General features: G+C 41.3%; 1 protein-coding gene across 5 annotated transcripts in view; it reads right to left on the bottom strand.

The window, feature by feature from the left end:
• The window catches only part of TMTC2 (transmembrane O-mannosyltransferase targeting cadherins 2), an 862,038-nt gene that overhangs the window by 685,378 nt on the left and 156,441 nt on the right, over positions 1-20,219 (bottom strand). For 4 of the 5 annotated variants that reach the window (XR_010932514.1, XR_010932515.1, XR_010932516.1 and 1 more), the window contains exon 2: positions 13,629-14,199. The exons of the other annotated variant lie outside the window; for it this stretch is intronic. Coding sequence is in view for 1 of the 4 variants with exons in the window: in XM_067697476.1 (XP_067553577.1) it covers positions 13,629-14,199 (571 nt within the window). In the remaining 3 variants the exon portion in view is untranslated. The remainder of the gene's footprint in view (positions 1-13,628; positions 14,200-20,219) is intronic. 5 annotated transcript variants of the gene reach the window in all.

The following is a 20,219-nucleotide window of genomic DNA, read 5'->3' as shown; positions in this document are numbered from 1 at the left end:
GTTAGTAAAGGAAATTAACCAAATCAGGAAGAAAAACACTCTGATTTTAGTCACTTTGTGTTCAGCTTCTCGTAGCTACAAAAGTATGTGTTCCTATTGAAAGCAAGCTTAAATCAAGCTGGAGCCCTAAAATAGCAAAAGGAAAATATCTGAGCCCTTAAGTGAAGCTAGTTCAGGGGGGTAGGGGAGGAAGGGGCAGGGATAGGAAAAAGATGGGCCTGGCGGGGAGGAAAACAGTAACAAAACACAAACCAACTCAATTTCAAAAGGTGCCCTGGAATTATTAACACAGCAAAAGAGAAAGAACCTAGGGTGAAATAAGAAGCGCAGAGTCTTAATTAATGACATACTTGAGGGATGGTACATAGCAGTCCATTACAAGTCTCTAGTCTAAAGTGGCAAATAGGAAAGTATTTCCATAGTAACAAGTTTTTTATAAATTAAAGGCAGGGAAGCAATGTGCACAGTGGTAAACGCACTGGACCTGGAGGACGAGGTACCATGCCAACTCTATGCTTGACTTATCCTGTGACTAATTTCTGTGGGCCCCAAATTCTGTGAAAAGAGATGGGGTAGCATATGGATACGTAATTTCTAATATCCTTCTCCAGCCACAAAATCTTGTGTCTTTATGAATATCTTATAATGTTTAATAATATCGTATGGGGTATCAGATTCTCGATGTGCACCAGTGGGTCCCAAACCAAGCTATTCATCAAAATCACAGTGAAATCAGCTCTTTTGCCCTTTTCCTGTTTGCCCATTTCTGTTCCCCTCTTAACAGTAAAAGAATCTAATTATAGGAATGAGATCAGTAAGCAATTGAAACTAACCCCTGACTTATGCTCTCCTGAATGCACACCATGCCCTGTCTAACCTGTTGATTTTTTTCCTAGTTAAAAAGAAGAATGAAGAATTAATATGTTAAAAAATGACTAGCTCTCTACCCGCAATAGCTCCCTTAGCAATCCTGCAGATAGATCGCACGTGCAAGGTAACATCTGAAGAGACAGCCACCCAGTCTGCACACGATGAAGAATGATGCAGAATCCAGCCTCCTGCCTTGACGATTCACTGAGATTCTCCCCCACTCACCCATTTTTTCCCTTTAAAAACTGCCATTGGGCTTCCCCAGTGGTGCAGTGGTTAAGAATCCGCCTGCCAATGCAGGGGACATGGGTTCGAACCCTGGTCCGGGAAGATCCCACATGCCGCGGAGCAACTAAGCCCGTGCACCACAACTACTGAGCCTGCACTCTAGAGCCCGTGAGCCACAACTACTGAGCCCACGTGCCACAACTACTGAAGTCCATGCACATAGAGCCTGTGCTCCACAACAAGAGAAGCCACAGCATTGAGAAGCCCACGCACCATAACAAAGAGTAGCCCCCGCTCGCCACAACTAGAGAAAGCCTGTGCGCAGCAACGGAGACCCAATGCAGCCAAAAATAAATTAATTAAAAAAATTTTTTTTAATTAAAAATATAAATAAATAAAAACTGCCATGGCTGAGCAGGATCTTCAGAGTTGCTCTCTGGACACGAGTCGACCTTCTCCCCAGATTGCCAGTTTTTCTGATTAGAGCACCTTTGCTTTCTACTGACACTTGCCTCTTGAATTACTGGCTTATGAGCGGCAAGTAAACAAACCTGGGTTTGGTAACAACAGCAGGAACTTTTAAAAAGGAGTTTCTTGGGAATCCCCTGGTGGTCCAGTAGTTAGGACTCGATGCTTTCACCACTGTGGGCCTGGGTTCAATCCCTGGTCAGGGAACTAAGATCCTGAAGGTTGTGCACCGCAAACCGTGAGGTGCGGCCATAAATAAATAATAAATAGTAGTTTCTTTCCTGCTACCTCTCCACCAGCTCCCCCTCAACACCTCAAAAACAAACTAAAGGGCTTCCCTGGTGGCGCAGTGGTTGAGAGTCCACCTGCCGATGCAGGAGACGCGGGTTCGTGCCCCGGTCCGGGAAGATCCCACATGCCGCTGAGCAGCTGGGCGCATGAGCCACAGCTGCTGAGCCTGCGCATCCGGAGCCTGTGCTCCGCAACGGGAGAAGCCACAACAGTGAGAGGCCCACGTACCACAAAAAAAAAAAAAAAAAAAAAAAATAGCTACCACTTACTTGAGGACTTCTACTTGACAGATATATTAGATAAACACATTTAATTTATTTAATCCTGAATTTGGAGATAGGCGAGTGAATCTCCATTTTATTCATGAGAACTCTGCACCTGCTCAATTTTACACAAGTAATAACTGATGGTACCGAGATTAAAATCTAGATGTATCTCACCCCTGACTCCATCCTTCTTAATCATTAACATCATTAGTAATTAACAATATTCAATAATACTTATTAAGAATTAATATGGGGCTTCCCTGGTGGCGCAGTGGTTGAGAGTCCGCCTGCCGATGCAGGGGACACGGGTTCGTGCCCCGGTCCGAGAAGATCCCACATGCCGTGGAGCGGCTGGGCCCGTGAGCCATGGCCGCTGAGCCTGCGTGTCCGGAGCCTGTGCTCCGCAACGGGAGAGGCCACAGCAGTGAGAGGCCCGCGTACCGCCAGAAAAGAAAAAAAAAAAAAAACTAAAAATAAGCAGAGCAAAATATTATTATTCAGTAGCTTCCAGTTTGGGGCTATAATCTCTGGTTTAAAACAGTTTCCCCAGGAGAGGCTGATGACCATCCCAGTTTGGAAACCCATAACGAATCCTAATCTTTAGTCACCACCCCCCACCCAGCCCTGTTATTACCTGCCAATTAAACCAGATTTTTAAATACTGAATTTTCTGAAATCAAAAACTAATTTTACCTATAGACTTTTCTCAGCAAGCCCAAGTTACCAGATTTAAGTTTCTGTAAAAATAATTTGGTCTGAATGTTATTAAGACGTCTGAAATATTTCGTAAAATTTTTGGCAGCCAGAAAATAGGAATGCTTTAAAAATAAAACTTTTTGCTTACTCTGCTCTCCCTAGGAGGTAGGGAAATAAACTAAACTGTGGAACAGCAACAATAACAGCAGCAAAAAGCAGCCTCAACGTTTCCCTGAAAAGGTTTCTTATAAAAGATTCTGGAATCAGCTGCCACAATATTGGCTGCCAGGCTGGGGAAGAATAGGAGGAGGAAAGAGATGCACATTCACCCTTAGGTGATAACTGCTTCCTCTTTCTCCAAAGAATGAGACTTGAACGCTGCAAGCTATTGCAGCTACTGAACTAATCTTCCTTACTATAAACCTTACCAAAAGGAAATATACAGGAAACAGGGAGGTCGGGGGGAGCAGACCAGAAAAGGCCCGGCTCCCCTCCACTTTCATATATATAAGCAACAGCACCATCCTGAGCCTGAAGGGGAAAAATCAGGCTATAAAAGTATGAGATGATGGCAAGATATTATCAACGGAGAAAAATTAAGGAATGAGTATGTGTACTTATTTTCAATCAAACAAAAGATAAATGATCAAATCGTGTTGTTCAGAAAAATGATCCTTAAAAAAGGTCTCCTTCTCAATATTCTTTAAATTGTCAGCATTGGTGAAGAGGATAGCAAACAAGCTGACTGACATTTCACCCTGCATCCCACTAGAAAAGCCAGAGCTATGCTAATTGAGAGCTCTGTAAAACAACAGACAAAAAGTTCACTATTATTGGAATGCTGTGGAAATCCAGTAAAATGCTGATGATCATGATAGTACTATAGAGAGGAACTTGGCTGAAGAGTGTACACCTACTATATTCATGTCTGGCAATAACTTGGCAAGGCAAATATTATATTCCTAGTTCACAGACCCTGTAACTGATGTTCAATACATTTAGTACTTTATCTAAAATCATATCATTTAAATCTAAACCTGCATGTTCCAGTCCTACAGCCTTTCCAAAATAGCCTTACTTGCACCTATACATGAGAAGACTAGCCAATCACCAAGTCGTTCTTCAAAGTGAACATCACTTGCTTTTATAGTATTAGATATATTTAACTTTTGATCACACTACGTCATGAGATTTTTTTTTTTTTTTTTTTTTTTTTTTTGGTACGCGGGCCTCTCACTGTTGTGGCCTCTCCCGTTGTGGAGCACAAGCTCCGGAAGCGCAGGCTCAGAGGCCATGGCTCACGGGTCCAGCCGCTCTGCGGCATGTAGGATCTTCCCGGACCGGGGCACGAACCCATGTCCCCTGCATCGGCAGGCGGACTCTCAACCACTGCACCACAAGGGAAGCCCTTTCATGAGATTTTAAGAAAGAAACTTCACTCGATGGAACACGTAAACTGGCAAATTTTTGCCTGAATCTTCAAATTAGAAAAAAATAATCCTATGTAATTTGGAGCTTTCCATTTCATAAAAATTATGGAAATACACTCAAATCATTCATGTATAACTTTGGTATAATCTGAGTACATTACATAAACATGTATTCTGATAGAAAACACAAAACACACACACACACACACACCCTTTTATAGGGGGAAAGGACTCAGTGTCTTACATATTAAAAACTAAGACAATGCCCTCAAAAGGTTGGGTTGGTACTGCTAACAGGTATAACGACTCAAAATTCATAAAATTAAAATATTAAGGTTTTTTCTTTTTTGCTGTTTTTAAATACATAAAATTTAATTATTTTTAAGCAGTCACAAATGATGTTGCATATAATCAAAGACTATTAAATGTACTTGGTATGTAGTTATCTTCAGCAATACATTAACGGAAATTCTAGATATATCTTCCATTTCTTCATATACTAAAAGCTAAGAGTCATTTATTTGTTTTTACATGTCCTTCATTTTTCTCATATTGTCCCTGCTGTTTTCTTTGAATCTTATATTAATTATAAGCAAAACGACAACCACATACCCAAAGGCAGGTATTGCAGATTCCCCTATTATACCAAAGAGAAGCATTATGATCTTTGCATTTTATTTGATTTCCTGAAGTGAAATGAACAAACATGTGGAGAAAGAAAGAAAGTGTCCTCTGGAACATGAACACTGACTTCACTAATCAAGGCCATAATTACCGAGGAAACATGTATTAAATTCTGAATTCATGCTATTTCACTTGATGCAAGAGTTGTAATCAGACCAACAGAGCATACAGGAGCCATCTGGGTGCTGCAGAGCTGTAAAGACAAACCCTGAGAGCAAGGGCACATCGACCTTCCTAGCACCAAATCACTGCAGACTTTTGTATCAGAAAGTGCTGTTCTTCCCTTTTGATTTCTTATTTTCCTTTTTGAAGAAAGGAATACTGTGATCAATAGGTATGAAACTGGATATAAAAAATAAAACATCACACCATGCAACCTTTACCACAGTATCACATATCACAGATATTCTAATGATCAAAGAATTTGATTTAATATTCAGTTTTATCCAACCCACCTCCCACCCTGCTCACACCTTTTAAGGAATCTCTAATGTACTCCGGAAATCAGGCTTTCTATAGCTTAAGTTTCATTTGAGAAATCAAAACTAAATTAGCATTTCCATTGTTCCAGGCATTTAAGACGGGAATCTGACTTCTAGGCAATGACAATGGATTTCAAATTTGTGCAAACCACATCATTTTCTGTGAAATTGACAGAACCCAGCTGAATATGAGTAACCTGATAGTCATGAGATCCCGTCAGTCAATTGGATTCCTCTGAGGCAGCAGGTTATCGAAAATTGAGCCAAGTGATGTAATATGCATCCCAGACAGTGTTATGAGAACAGCAGAGATGATTTCAATGAGACTCATTATTTATTCATCACAAGGTCCAATTTGCGTGTCATTTTCACTGACAGTGTACTCAGTTAACTGGTTGAAATTTAGTGCTGATAGGGTGTTTTATTCCGTCCTGTAAAAATTTTTTTTTCTGTCTTCCTTTGTGAAAGAGTACAAAACAAAGAGGGATTTGTATTTGTGGCCATTCACAGTAATATCTGAACACGTTTCAGGAATACTGGAAGAACGGACATAGGAAAGAGCCCTTAAGGACTCCCTGTTTTTCTCATTAGGAGTATATAATAATATGCCAAATATTACAGAGAAAAAAGTACGACAATATTAGCCTTCAGAAAATAACTGCTTTTCTTTTAAATGCTAAAGAACGAAATAAACACTGATAGGAGACACACTCACTGAATGAGATGCAACTTCTACTCCTGAGTCTGGTCGTTAATCTCATCACCCAAGGGACCCTCTCTCCCCAAGGTTTAGGGGAAGAACAGAAAAGAAAGTTCTCCAAGAGGCAAGAAGAGCTGGCCTATACATTCTTGGGCTTCTCCCATGGACCAGTCCAAGGGCTAGCACATTTGAAAGCCAGGCATCACTTCCCATCATTGTCGGGGTGACAAGCCATCTTAAAGGGCCCCGACGTCGTTAGACCCAGTAGCTGTCTCAGTCTACCTTTCCTGATTCATTTTCCTCTCCAGGTCCTGGTGCTCTGGGTATCTAACAAAAGGACTGCTCAGTGCTCCTCAGTAACTTCCTCTGAGCGTCCCTCTGTGTAATGCTCAGGCTCCGCTCTCCACTCTTCCTCGTCTGTCCAATTATAAATGCCCATATCCCAAGAATCCTTTGGGGTCCTCCTCCCACACCTTTGCTGCTGAAGGCACTTCAGCTGAAAGTCACCTCCCCTTCCTCTAAGCCGCCCTAATGCTCCCAGGGCCTCCCCTCCAGCCCTCACCACTCTTCAGCTTGAATTTCAGTTCTATACTTGCAGGCACTATTCTCCACTTCCTACTACTCTCAAACGTCCTTCAGGGCAGAATTTTTTCGATTCATATTTGATTCCCCACATCACCTAACACCATGCCTTGCACAAAGATGAATCTTTAAAAAAACAATCATAATTTGTGAATAGAACACTGTCCCAGGTATTAACACTCTAATGCAAGCATTACAGAAACCTGCAAGGGTAATCAGCTTCCCAAATTTAAATAATTGGAACCTAAACCACAAATAGAATACAGAATCATCCTAAGTCAGCTGAGCGAGGAAGCCAACCTGCAGGAATAAAATACCCTATTAATCTTTGGCTTTTTGAATTGTAAAATATTTCTGAACCTCGACTTTATTTGTGGTGTTATCTGGTTAGCGGTCTTCGCAGCAGTTCAAAGTTTTAAAGAACTACAGGTCATGAATATTAAATGCTACCACAAGTTTACTTGAAGGAAATCCAGATTCATTTGCAGCTGCATAACAAACAGTCCTCCAGTTTCAATAATGCGAGGAAATACTGTGATCGGAATCGGAGTCTCTTGCTATATCTGGATTCTCACAAAGTCAAGTGTAAGGCAAATGGGGGAAAAGACAATCCTCAGAAAGCAGGAACACTACTTGGAGTGGCACAGATGGTGATTAAAGACAACCAGAAAGGGCAAATATATCCTATTTCATTCAAGGCAATGGATATGAGGGTCACATCTTACGTAAAACCACAACCTGGTCTAGAAAGAAAAGGGACAGGGACATAAATGATAACAGATTCCACCAATGTCATCCGAGCAGCTAATCAAAGAAAAAAACACATGTGGATTCAATGTGCAAATACCTGCAGGCTATGCGCTGGCTCTTCTGTACACGGGGAGTCACACAAAATAGTCTGATATACAGAAGCACTACGTTTAATGTCTTCAGTGTTCCGACAGCGACAAACCCAAACCTTCAACAGAACATAAGCCCTAACCCTCGGAAACCATTCTCAAGATAAACCCTGTAAATGGTTTGGAAATATGGGACTGTTTGTTAGTGTGGGTCTGATCACTGCACCCGGCTGTAGAGCCCAGCTTACATAATACCCAAGATAAAGGTAAACTTGTTCAACAAAGGCAACCTCCATCAAACACATCCTGCTTCGCATTAAAATAAAGTTATTTCTAGACAGAGATGACTTGTTTTTTGAAAGTGGCAATGCCTCCCGTTTCCCTCTCTAATAATATAGTCTCTTTATCTTGTTTACATGAAATACAGCAGCAAGATTTTATTTGAAGGAGGCTGTCCGGATAATGCACATCTTGGAAGCAACTACAGCAAAATTAATGCAGCCATCTTTAGAGACAGTCTTTAAAAAGATCAAACTCAAAGGGCTTCATTTTTCCAAATTATTTTGGGCTATAGTTAGAATTGTTACACCCGCTTTCAGATTTCCTTCCTTTTTAAATTTTTTTCCCCACCTGTAACTGAGTAAGTGATTATGAGGCTAATAAAGGGGGGGAGAAAAAGATGTTTCCACATTAAAACAGTTAACAGATGTTAAATAAGCACAGAAAATGGCCACTAGGCAAGAAATGACTGATGTTGGGTAAGTAAGAAAAATGTTGCCTTTACTGATTTTATTACCCATGTACCTCCTGGGGTCATGGGAGACTTGTAAAATATTTTGTGGGCAGATAAAAGTCTAGCATTTATTTGCAAGGCTAGTGTGTATTTCAAGGGTTCCCCACTCCCCTTACTTAGTTTTATGCTGTCAAAAAGTAAGTGAAGGGGCTTCCCTGGTGGCGCAGTGGTTGAGAGTCCACCTGCCGATGCAGGGGACACGGGTTCGTGCCCCGGTCTGGGAGGATCCCACATGCCGCGCGGAGCGGCTGGGCCCGTGAGCCATGGCCGCTGAGCCTGTGCATCCGGAGCCTGTGCTCCGCAGTGGGAGAGGCCACAACAGTGAAAGGCCCGCGTACCGCAAAAAAAAAAAAAAAAAGTAAGTGAAAATCATCTAAGAAAGGCTAAAATAATCATTTGGTGAGAGGTCAAGAAAACTCATTTTTCAACATTTTTCTGACATGCATTTCTTCCAATCCTACCTTCCAGAACTCACTAACCAGTAATGAAATCCTCACTGTAGAAAGGGGAGAGTATAGGATTTCACTTCACCATTGCAGGCACATCCTTTTCAAAAGTCAATCTTAAACAAGGACGAATTCAATAATTTACTAGGTTCCTACTATGTGCCAAATGGTGCACTAGATGCCAAGAATAATGTAGGAAACATATTAAATAGATGCTGAAGTGAAGATCTAGAACATTTAACAGTTTTCAAAAAAATACTTAGGAACTCTAATTTTGTTCATACACATTCCTGAAGATTTTATATTGTTTTCTTAGAAATCTTCCTAACTATTGAAAACTATCTTATTTCATATTATATTCAACCACATTATTTCATAAGTCATATTACTCTCTTGATAGGCATTTACTAAATAAGTTAAATGTGTTAATATTTTTGACATATTCAGAACAGTGCCTGGCAGATATAAACACTATACATGGTTACCAAATACTAAATAAAATATCTATGATTTTCTGGGTACCTACTGTTTTTCAAACACTTCATCGAAGAAAAAACTTTCGTATTTCTTTTGCAGAACTACAAAAAATGTACATGTCATATGGACACGGGTATCCCTTGCATGAACCTTAGAAGTCAAAACACGGCAGCCAAGACTTCCGGCCAGATTCAGTCATCCCAAGGATATCGTCTGGTCCAAACAGGGCATATTTGTTCTTAAATTAGTAAGCAATAATAAATAACAGGAGATGTCATAGAAAATACAGATGTCTGTCTTAGAAAAATATTAACCTCTACGAAACTGAAACCTGTATTTTCTTATCGCAATAATGGGATGGAGAGAAGTACGAGTGCGAGAGCATAACCTCTAGTTCACCACAGGCCCTTCTGCCTGGTCCTGGTGTGCATTTGACTTTGGGGCCTGGATCTGATAGGCCTCTAACTTCTGACGTTTCCGAAGAAATGTGAAGGGAGAAGCTGAGTGTGACTGCTATGAGAAAAACATTACGGACAAAACTATAAGAATGGAGAGCCTTGCTCCTCTGGTTTTAATAACTTCCAGCTTGTAGGACCACCATCTTTAGAGTTTTGAGTATCTGGCCGGTTCTCTAGTTTGCCTAATAGAGGTAAACATTTGTGCACTGGATTTTTCTGTTTATATATAAGTTATGTTTTAATAAGGCAGGGAAGTTTATTTCATGTGGCCAACTATGATAACTCCGATGCAGAGTTAATTAGTAAGACATTTAAGACGATTATTCGTTTAAGGTTGAAACGTCTTTTAATCCACTTCCTTCAGAGTCTCTTCTAACTCACCCCAGGCAGAGAGATCTATTTATTTTACAGACAGAACATGGAATTTTTCTATAACTTCCATATGTAATCTATGCCAGTGTTTATAAGCCCCATAGTCATGAAATTCGAAATGAAAGTTTTTGCTTAAATATTCATGCTTCAGCTTTAGTTGACTCCTAATTCATGTGCTTTCAAACCACTGCGTGTTTAAAGACTAGTAGAAATGTATCCTTTGGCCTTCTCTTTCTTGAGATAAAGAATCACATTTCCACTGATATTTCTTCTTTCCCTTCAACTAATGTGCCTTAAGTGACTTCCAAATATGGGGCACCCAGTTCACAACGAACACTCTACAGTTTCACACAATCTTCCTAACATCTCTAGGAAAGAACATTAATTATCTCGATTTCTACATGAAGAAACAGGTCATTGAACTAGTGCAAAGTGACTCAGCCAGTGCACGTTAAGATACAATGCCTATTATTTTCTTTTCTACTGTGGAGTCATCTGACTACTTTCTTTATTCATCTTCACACCTTCACAGTGTAAGATCACTAGACAGTTACAAATATGTCTTCTAGTCCTAGTGATTCCACCATTTTCTGGGTGACTTTCACATCTCTGGTTCTCTACACCTCAGCTGGAAACAAGGGGACTGGCATAGATGGTCTCAAGGTTCCTTATGGATCTGTAAAGTCTGTTATCCCAATGTCCTCATTAAGCTCACTGCTAAGTTGAGATAGCAGCTATCAGATGAAGGGTTTTGCTGCCCTGACCACTTCCCTCGCCCGCAAGCAGTGGCTGCCAGGCAGCCTGGGCAAGTTTCCATCTGAAAACTTCTCAAGACACTGAACATTCAAAGCCATTAAGTCCTTTCCCATAGTGCGGGGGACTTCACACTCTCTACTCTTACGAATTCCTTCACAGTGATGGGGTTCGGGGCAGGCTGCCACAGAATGTGCCACTTTGGCATGTGGATTATACGGAGCGAAAGACAATTAAGGCCCAACAGACTCAAGAAGAAGTTTTTACTTCCCTCTTAAATGCCTAAAAGGATTTAGTTAGCCTGTGCCAGGAAGAGAGTTATTACCAAAGATAACTTTTTTACAAAAGGAAGACTCTTTGGTCTGGTGTGGCAAACATTTGCTCGTCCTGTCTTCCTGTGCATCGTCTTCCTTCCTCTGAAGTTCCAGACCCCTCCCCCCTTTTCCTTAGCTCAGGATGGCATAGAAACCTCAACTGCCTAACTGTTGAGGAGCTTCTCCTGTCTCTGAGGGGGTCCTGTGTGTACAAAACTAAATCTGTTTTTCTCCTGTTAATCTGTCTTACGGCCATTTGATTATTAGCCCAGCCAAAGAACTCCGATGGAGAGAACAGTTCTTCTCCCCTGCACTAGTGGCACGTCTCGTTTTCTGAAGCAGCAGTTGCATGAGTAAGGCTGCCAAGTAAAATACGAGATGCCCAGTTATATTTTAATTTCAGATGAACAAAGGATAGTCTTCTCTTATAAGTATGTCCCAAATACTGCATGGGACATATTTATAGTAAGGAGATCAATCAGCAACTTAATCCTTGAAAACAGGCTTACAGACCTGAAAATTTCTCAGAAGAGAACTTCAAAGGTCCTAAAAGCAAGTCCTGAATTGACATACCAAGGTAATTTCCTAATTCATGAGATGGTAACATGAAAATTCTGTAGGAGAAACCACAGTGTTTCACAGGCTATCAACACAAGGTCTTAAAACACCCAGTCTGCATCCCCAAATAGTTCTCACCCTGCATAGGACAAGGACCATGACTTACACTTACTCTATTTGTATTTCCAGTAAAACAAGAAAACTGTCTATTGTTGATGGCATGGTTTTCAAAGGAAAGAAAAAGATTATTTTCCCTAAATTTCCTTGAGAGACTAATTAAAATTGATTTGAATTTAAAAGCTTGACTTTCAAACCATATGTTGTTTGCAAAGCATCAAACTCTAACCAGAGTTCTCTTTTAAAGTTTCAGCATTTAATCGAAATCACAAAAGAACTTCATTAAGCACTTGATACTGGAGTTCCCTGCAGAGCAGAGGCACAGCAGTAATTACTCTGCCTCCTATGTAAAAGAAAAAAAAGTCATTTAAAAATAAATGTTTCCGAGGACTTCCCTGGTGGTGCAGTGGTTAAGACTCCACCTGCCGATGCAGGAGACACGGGTTTGGGCCCTGGTCTGGGAAGATCCCACGTGCCGAGGAGCAACTAAGCCCGTGTGCCACAGCTACTAAGTCTGCGCTCTAGAGCCAGCGAGACACAACTACTGAGCCCGCGTGCCACAACTACTGAAGCCCGCGCGCCTAGAGCCCGTACTCCCCAACAAAGAGAAGCCACCGCAATGAGAAGCCCATGTACCACAACAAAGAGTAGCCACCGCTCGCCACAACTAGAGAAAGCCTGCGCACAGCAACGAAGACCCAACGCAGCCAAAAATTAAAAATATATTTTAAAAATAAAATAAATAAATGTTTCCATTTCCCTCAATTTTGTTCTTTATTTCAATTTCTTCCCAATTGAATTTTAAGTAAAATTAATAACTGAGAGAAAAAAGTGGTAAAAACTAGAAAACTTGACAGCTTTCTCAGGGTCAGTATCCTAAACCGTAATTCCTTGCTTAAGAGTGTCCAAAAGGATGGAGGAGCTGGCTGTGGTCCATGATTTAGAAAATGGCTGAGGTCTGCAAACACTGGCAAAGTTCCGCCTTTATGCTTAAGTTAAAGCAAGGGTGAGTTTATTGCCAGAGAGGGAGGATGGGGAGATGGGAAGGAGGCAGTTTCTCAAGAGGTGCTGGTCCACCCAAACACACCAGCAGAAAACTGCTCAGTTCTCTTTAAGTACGTGGGATCCGAAAGTGCTTCCGTGACCTTCAGACGACATTGCATTTTGCAACCACTAAGGGAATACAGAAGAACACATATTAAGCCCTGAAGCAAAGGTCTTAATTGGCCTCAGGGCAAAACTTACAATAACCACTTTCTGTTTTGACTCTTAGGTTCTTATATACTACATCAGGGGAAGGTGAATATGACTCATGATTTAAGAATGTGAGTTCCCAGTGCACTGCAGAGAGGGTTGTTTTCCAAAGTCAGCTCAGGAAAAGTAATATTAACAAATAGCAGAGGATTTCCTCTTGACAGAGTCGAGCATCTAGCTCTATGATCAGCTGTGTTATTTTTTTCAAACACATTTTAGAGGCAATTTATTGGATTACAGGGAATTTGGGCTGAAATCGAGGAGTAAAACTAAATAAATAATAAAGATGCATATTCTTTACAAGGCAGAATTGTCCTTCTAGCCCCTTGGAAATCATGAAAATAAGAAACCTGAGAAATAAAATCATCCGTGACTGACACCCAGTTAGTAGGGAAAGGTCAGAGAGGACACTTCCACCTCCCGAAGATCAAAAAGTAACTTACTTTAAATTCTCTTTGAAGAGGAACACATTTGCTTTTTAAATGGGGAAAAGGGACCAAGCAAGGAGAGGACTCAGTAATCCAATGCTCAAGCACCAACAATCACTTACTTTGTAAATGGTGGGTAAGATCTGTTTCATTTTCAGCCTGTGAAAGACAAAGACGTCATAAATGGCTGAAACTGCCAGGACCGTCACTCCTTGTTCCTTCCACAGCATGCTGCATCCGGCGCACAGTCCTGTCCCCAGGAACCAGCCCCAGGTCCTGGCCGAGGCGCCCCTTGTAGAACAGTGTTTCATGTAGCAGAGCAAGGAGAGGAGGAAGAAGAGACTGGCCCCCACATCGGCCCGGCCCACGATTCCTGCCACCGCCTCCGTGTGGATGGGGTGAGAGGCAAACATCAAGCCAGCCATGAAGGTCCAGTATCCATCCCCAAGCAGGATCTTGGAGAAGCTCGTGAAGAGACCAGTGACCGCCGCATGCAGGAGCACGTTGACAAGATGGTAGCTCCAGGGATTCAGCCCTCCGATGGCATGGTTCAGGCGGAAGGAAAGAGTGCAGAGTGGCCGGTAGGACTTGTGGCTGCCGCTGTGGGTTAGCAGCGTCCCCCAAAAATCATTGTAGAAAATGTGGGTCCATGGGGTTTCTGGGAGAAGGTCCTGATTAGTCTTGATAGCACGGCTAAAAAATAAAATGTCGAAACAGAAATCTAATGTAAAATACAGAAAGAAAGAAGGAAATACACTGCTAAAACATATTGCTAAAACACTGCCTTCCTTTGTAGCCTTGTCATCACGTGGCTTTGTCATCACGTGGCTTTATGATGGGATTCCAGGTATACGTGATTAATGCAAACGAGCCTTGGAGCCGGCTTTCCAAGTAGATTGAATTCAGATCCTCCCCTTAATGGCTTACTAGATCCGCAATTAAGGTTGTACTTCTCTCCCTCAAAAGCTTTCCTCCTTGTTTGAATGCAAATACCTTTGAAGAATAAATGCAGAGTTAAAGGCTTAACTCTTAAGGTTCAATAAATCAGTTGCCAAACAATTGCCCCGTGTTGGCTAGAAAGTCTCGGGTGATACTGGTGCAGGGGATACGCTTACAGCAAGGACTAGCCGCCCCCCCAGCAGAAATAAATTTTAGGTAGAACATCTGTGCCCAGAGCAATGCTTCCCATACATGCAGATCACCTGGGGATCTCATTATCAGGCATGTAAAGGTTCTAATTCAGTAGGTCTGGGGAGGAGCCCGAGCTTCCACAAGCTTCTAACCCTTGTAATTGTTCATTTATCTACTGTGTAAAAAAGCAAAGAACACTGCTTTGCAGATACATGAGTGTTCTGGAGACCTAGTGCAAAGAACACCTTGGCCCTGTGAGCTGCTGCTATTATTATTCTACAAAGACTGTATTCTAATCTACAAAAAGCCCCTTATAAAATTCAGTTCGACCCACAACCTCTGAAATTAGGTGCATCTGGGGGCTGGAATGAAAACAGACATCAACATACATTAATAGTAGTTGGTTATCTACTCTGCCAAACACTATGCTAGTCCTTCTGTATATATTATCTACTTATGAAAACAAGCTGACTTTTCTAGATGCTCAATAAAAGGCAGAAAGTCTGTCAAAATCAGGTTTTAAAAAGTACTCAATGTTACAGACAGTTCTCCAGTGTCTATGTTCTCCATTTTCCCATACTTTAGTTTTTAGCTGGGTACATGTCTTCTGGACAAAAAATGATCATTTCCTATCTTCCCTTGCTGCTAAATATGGTCCTGTGACTAGTATTTGGCCACTGACTAATATTTGGTCAGTGGGATATAAGCAGAGTGCTATGCACTACTAGAAAAAAGTATCCTTAAAAGGAAAAAGCTTAGTATCCTTCCCTCTCCTACCCCTACCCCCTTCCTGCTGGAGCACAGATGTAATAGCTGGAGTTCCAGCAGCCATCGTGACTCACAAGGTGTCCTTAGGAATAGAAGTCATGCCAACAGAGCAATAAGACTGAAGGAAACTGAGTCCCTGTCATGGTAGACCATACCAGCCCTTGGCAAACTACCTGAGTTTGAGAAAGAAATTGCTATCTTGTTTAAGCTGCAATAGTTTGGGTGTTAGCACAGCTGAATCTACTCATCAGTGAAATCCTTTGTTAACAGAAGACCTACTATATCACAGTGGTTTGATTTTCCATTTTGATTTTGATTTTTACAAGGCTCCGTGTATTGACTGTGTATAAATGAATTTCCATATAAATTGGCTTTTAAAATATTAGAAACAGATGTTAGTCTGGATCCATTAAACTAAAACACCCTGTTATGACATTCATCAAGAGTCTACCCCAGAAGTAATTGCTTAAGAATTGATGGGTTATAATTAAAATTTTAAAGAAATATGAAAAACTGCCAAACTGCCAGTGTTGTTAGAGCTGATTTCAAGCCATTGAGAATGAAAAGCCAACTGGCCTCCACTGAACATTAACTTAGATATTGATGTGCATTTCTCTAATATCAATGCAGAAACGTTCATACTATCAAAGTCAGGGCAGCAGAAAGTTCAACAGCAAAGCACTGTGGGATAAGGCTTGGCTAATTTAGCGAGAAAAGCTGAAAAGCACATTTTGTTTAGGACAATACTTCACCCTTTCAGTGGCAGATCCTTATAGAATGGAGACGCATGTTCCCTAAACCAGGTTTTCTACATGCTATTAGTTCAGCTCCATAACTAACTCTGTAAAGACTTTTTGAGGGAAAGGAAAAAAAAAAAAGAAGCACATGTTTAAAAATCTGTTCAAAGCTGCCAGAATTTCTTATATCCGTAGCAATAAATCTACTAATCTGCAGCAACAACAAGATATACTATGCGTTTAACTCTCGTGAAACAAGAATTTCAAAACAAAGAACAAAACTAACAAATCTCATAATTTCATTGTGAGAAAAACCTTTGATGCGGCACAGCCCTAAATTTACACTGTAGAAAAGAATTAAAGGCAAACAGTGTCAATAAAATAATAGAAGAGCAAAGGAACATCCCACCCATGTTCAAAATACACTGCACTAAGGGAGACTTCGGTCTGATAAAATTCTCTGATGGGCATTATCTTATTATTAGCCAGGTTTTTATTTACTCAATAAATGTTACGGCAAAAGAACAAGAAATAAGACGAAATTGCACTGGGCTTTAGTACATAAGTCAGGTCACACATGCAAGTCAGTGATAAGGGATGCATTACGCATCCTTCACATCATATTAAGAAAGATACACACCAAAAGGGATTTAATGGAATCTGAATAATCTGCCAGCAAAATGAGAAGTAAAGGTAGTCGCTCAACACTCAACATAATAGATACTCATCTATTTGCGTTTTCTTATGCAAGTCCAAAACTGAAAGAGGGGAACCTGTTACTTCTCAATGAAAAGGCTTAACTCGAAACAAAATGTCATGCTGATATAATTTCTAATGTTACTTCGGTGAGTGGGTATTGAAAATTCAGAAAGACACTAAGGAATTGGGAAATTTTCCACTCCAGGAAAGGTGAAGAACATTGAAGCAGCAGGTGTGGAAAAGAAACAATTGTAGGCAGAATTCTCCAGGGAACACAGGCCCAAGAGACTGTCTTTTGAAGCAAAAAGATCCAGTCTCTCAAGCTTTCAAGGAGGTCTTAATCTGTTTTCAGTTTTGCTCATTTGTGGCTTTTTGCTGCATTATGATTTTTCCTTTAAAAAATGTTGACAAAGGCCAACGCTATTGTAAAACGTAAAATGGATGAATGATATGACGCTGCCATCCCAACTGTCCTTGTGTGGGTTTCTCTCAGTACTGTTTTTCCTGTCCGTTGACCTTTTCAGTCATGAGCACCCACAAAAATGACGGCCATCAGTCCTTCAGAGGAGGAACGATGCTTAGATTCTCCAAACATCAAATGGCACGCTCTTCCCAAGTACTTTCAAATTGTTCTACTAAAAAGTAAGTAAAGGCCAAACTCTATATTTAAAAAAATTTTTTTTTTCTTTTAGGTGATGGGTTGAAATTTGTTCCACAGGAGAAAGAAGAAAGAGCATGGCCTTTGTTAACCTGCCCTGCTTCAGTGCTACCCAAGCACGCCAATCTATGCCCAGAAAGGGCAGTGAAATGCAGTGGTTAAGAAAACTGAGTCTGGAGCCAACTGGACCGGAGTTACTCCATCTCTCTGTACCTCAGTTTTTTCACCTGCAAAATAAGGGTAATAACTGTACTTGCCTTATAGGACCATTTTGAGGAGGAAACGAGTTAGTAAGCAAAAAGCACATTGTTATATGTAATATATGTAACACATGATAGCTGCCGTCATTATTAGTATTACCACCATTAACACCAAACAACTAGTGCTAGCCATCAATGCAAAATCAGTACTCTTTCTTCATATATATATAGCCTTCAAAAATCTATGTACCACGGTCCTATTTCACTTAAAATTCCTTTAAGTTTTTATGACACTCTCAGCACAAAATAATAAACATTTATGAAGTCGTACCTGGGGTCTTTTAACACATTACTCTTCCCATTCCCCTCCTATCTTTTTTGACTTCTTTCCAACTCTCCTTGGCTAGCATCTCTTTCAGATTTTTCTCCCAAATGTGGATGTTTCTCTCGGTTCTGTCTCCTGACCTCCCCTCTCTCTACACTTTCCACCTCTGTGGTCATCATCTTTGACACCTGCAACTCAAGAGATGCTTTCTCCATCGACGCCTCCAGCCTGAGTATTGCTCACAAGCCTACACTTGTACTGCCCCAGGTGACAGCCATACCTGAATGATGCAATCCCGGTTCCTCTACTAACACCAGAGTCTTACCTTTGGCCAGTTAACCTCTCTAAAGCACAGCTCCTTTACCTACAGTTGGTAGATAAGAACGCTTCTCACAGATTGTTGTGTTGAAGATCAAATGAGGCAATGTTAACTTAAAATGTTTGAAAAATTACTTAGCCTGGTGTCATGGACTGGTTTTTCCAGACCCCTTCTTCTTAGTTAACAGTGTCCTGTTCTTCCTTCTGAGAACAGGCCACATCCACCCTCAGTCCATGTGCATAGAGTGAAGCTGTCATCCCCACCTCCTGATGAAAGGTTATCATTTGATTTGGCCAGTTAGCGTACTATATCCCCCCATCCTCCTTTCTGGCCACAAGAACTGACTTAGCAGCCAGCCAGGTCAGTTGGAGTCAAAACAGCTCCAACAATCTACTGGGAAAGGACATCTTATTTTAAGAATGAGATGAAATCCTAGGGCTACTACAGGATTCCCTGAAGACAGAGCCTAAGAATGAAGCCAACACAAAAAACCCAGATCAAGGAGACAGAGGCAATTCTTAGTGCAGCTGGATCCCGTCGTGCCTGAAGCTAACACCGCTAAGTAAGCCAATAACTAAATAAGCCAATAAGCCAATACACTAGTTTGAACTGTTATTCTGAGATGTGCAACCAGAAGACTGCTAAATAAAACAGCACTCTGTAACTATCAAGCAATATTGTTAGTTGCCCTTTCAGTATCTTCAGCTGAATAAGACTGAATCCAAATAATTTTCCTTACACACCACCTCCTTTTTCATACAAGCCCCTCATGAAGCACCATCATTCTTCCACCACTGACACCGCGGTTGTGCACGAGGGGTCCTTCTCTCTTTGCTCCTACATCTACTTTTAAATTGGTTAAGGATATGTTGACGCCAGTCAGGATCTCAGAGAAAAATCCAACTCGCAAGTTTCCCTTAAATTCACCTCTAACTTCTCTTTTCTCCTTCCCCGCCCCCATTCAGGCTTCCATCATTTCCTACCCCTATTGCTTAGCAGGCTTACTAAAAGCGCCTGTTTATTATTCTGTTTCTTTCATCAGGCTCAAAGTCCCCTCATGGAAAGAGTATATTTTCTTCAATGCCCAATACATATGAGGCACATAACAAATATTTGTAAAACTGAACTAGTCATCCCTGCCTGCTTTCATTCCCCTTTTGATCTATTATACATGCTGTGGATAGAGAAACTTCCTGAAATATAACTCCTGAAGTATAACCCTAACACCATCACTCTGCTTCACAAGAATCCCTCATCACATCCTATTTCTTACCAAAATAAACACCCTTCCCAGCCCAGCATTCACAGCCAACCCCATTATGACTTCTAGGCCAATCTCCCATTACTCCTCTATATGCATCCTAATGTCAACCGAACTTCCCAGCTTCTAGGCCTTCGCTCAGATCATTTTTTTCCTTCCTCTGCCTGGATTGCTGTTCTTTGACCAGTTTACATCTGTCCAGATACACTTCAACTGCCAATGCTCGTTTGTGATGCCCCAGTCTCCCCTAAAATCTCTCCTAGTTATTGTTGCAAATCGGCTCGATTTTAACATTGCGCATTGACACATTCCCATTAATAACACTGACTTCGGGCTTCCCTGGTGGCGCAGTGGTTGAGAGTCCGCCTGCCGGGGCAGGGGACATGGGTTCGTGCCCCAGTCCGTGAGGATCCCACGTGCCGCGGAGCGGCTGGGCCCGTGAGCCATGGCCGCTGAGCCTGTGCGTCCAGAGCCTGTGCTCCGCAACGGGAGAGGCCACAACAGTGACAGGCCCGCGTAACGCAAAAAGAAAAAAAAAAAGAAAAAATACCATCGACTTCTTACTACCATCATCAGGGATCTTACATGGGATGAGAGGTGGAAGACATTTCAGAA

This window comes from Pseudorca crassidens, chromosome 11 (assembly GCF_039906515.1).
Source record: "Pseudorca crassidens isolate mPseCra1 chromosome 11, mPseCra1.hap1, whole genome shotgun sequence".
In the NCBI taxonomy this organism is placed as follows: Eukaryota; Metazoa; Chordata; class Mammalia; order Artiodactyla; family Delphinidae; genus Pseudorca; species Pseudorca crassidens.
This window is presented reverse-complemented; position numbering and strand designations above follow the sequence as displayed.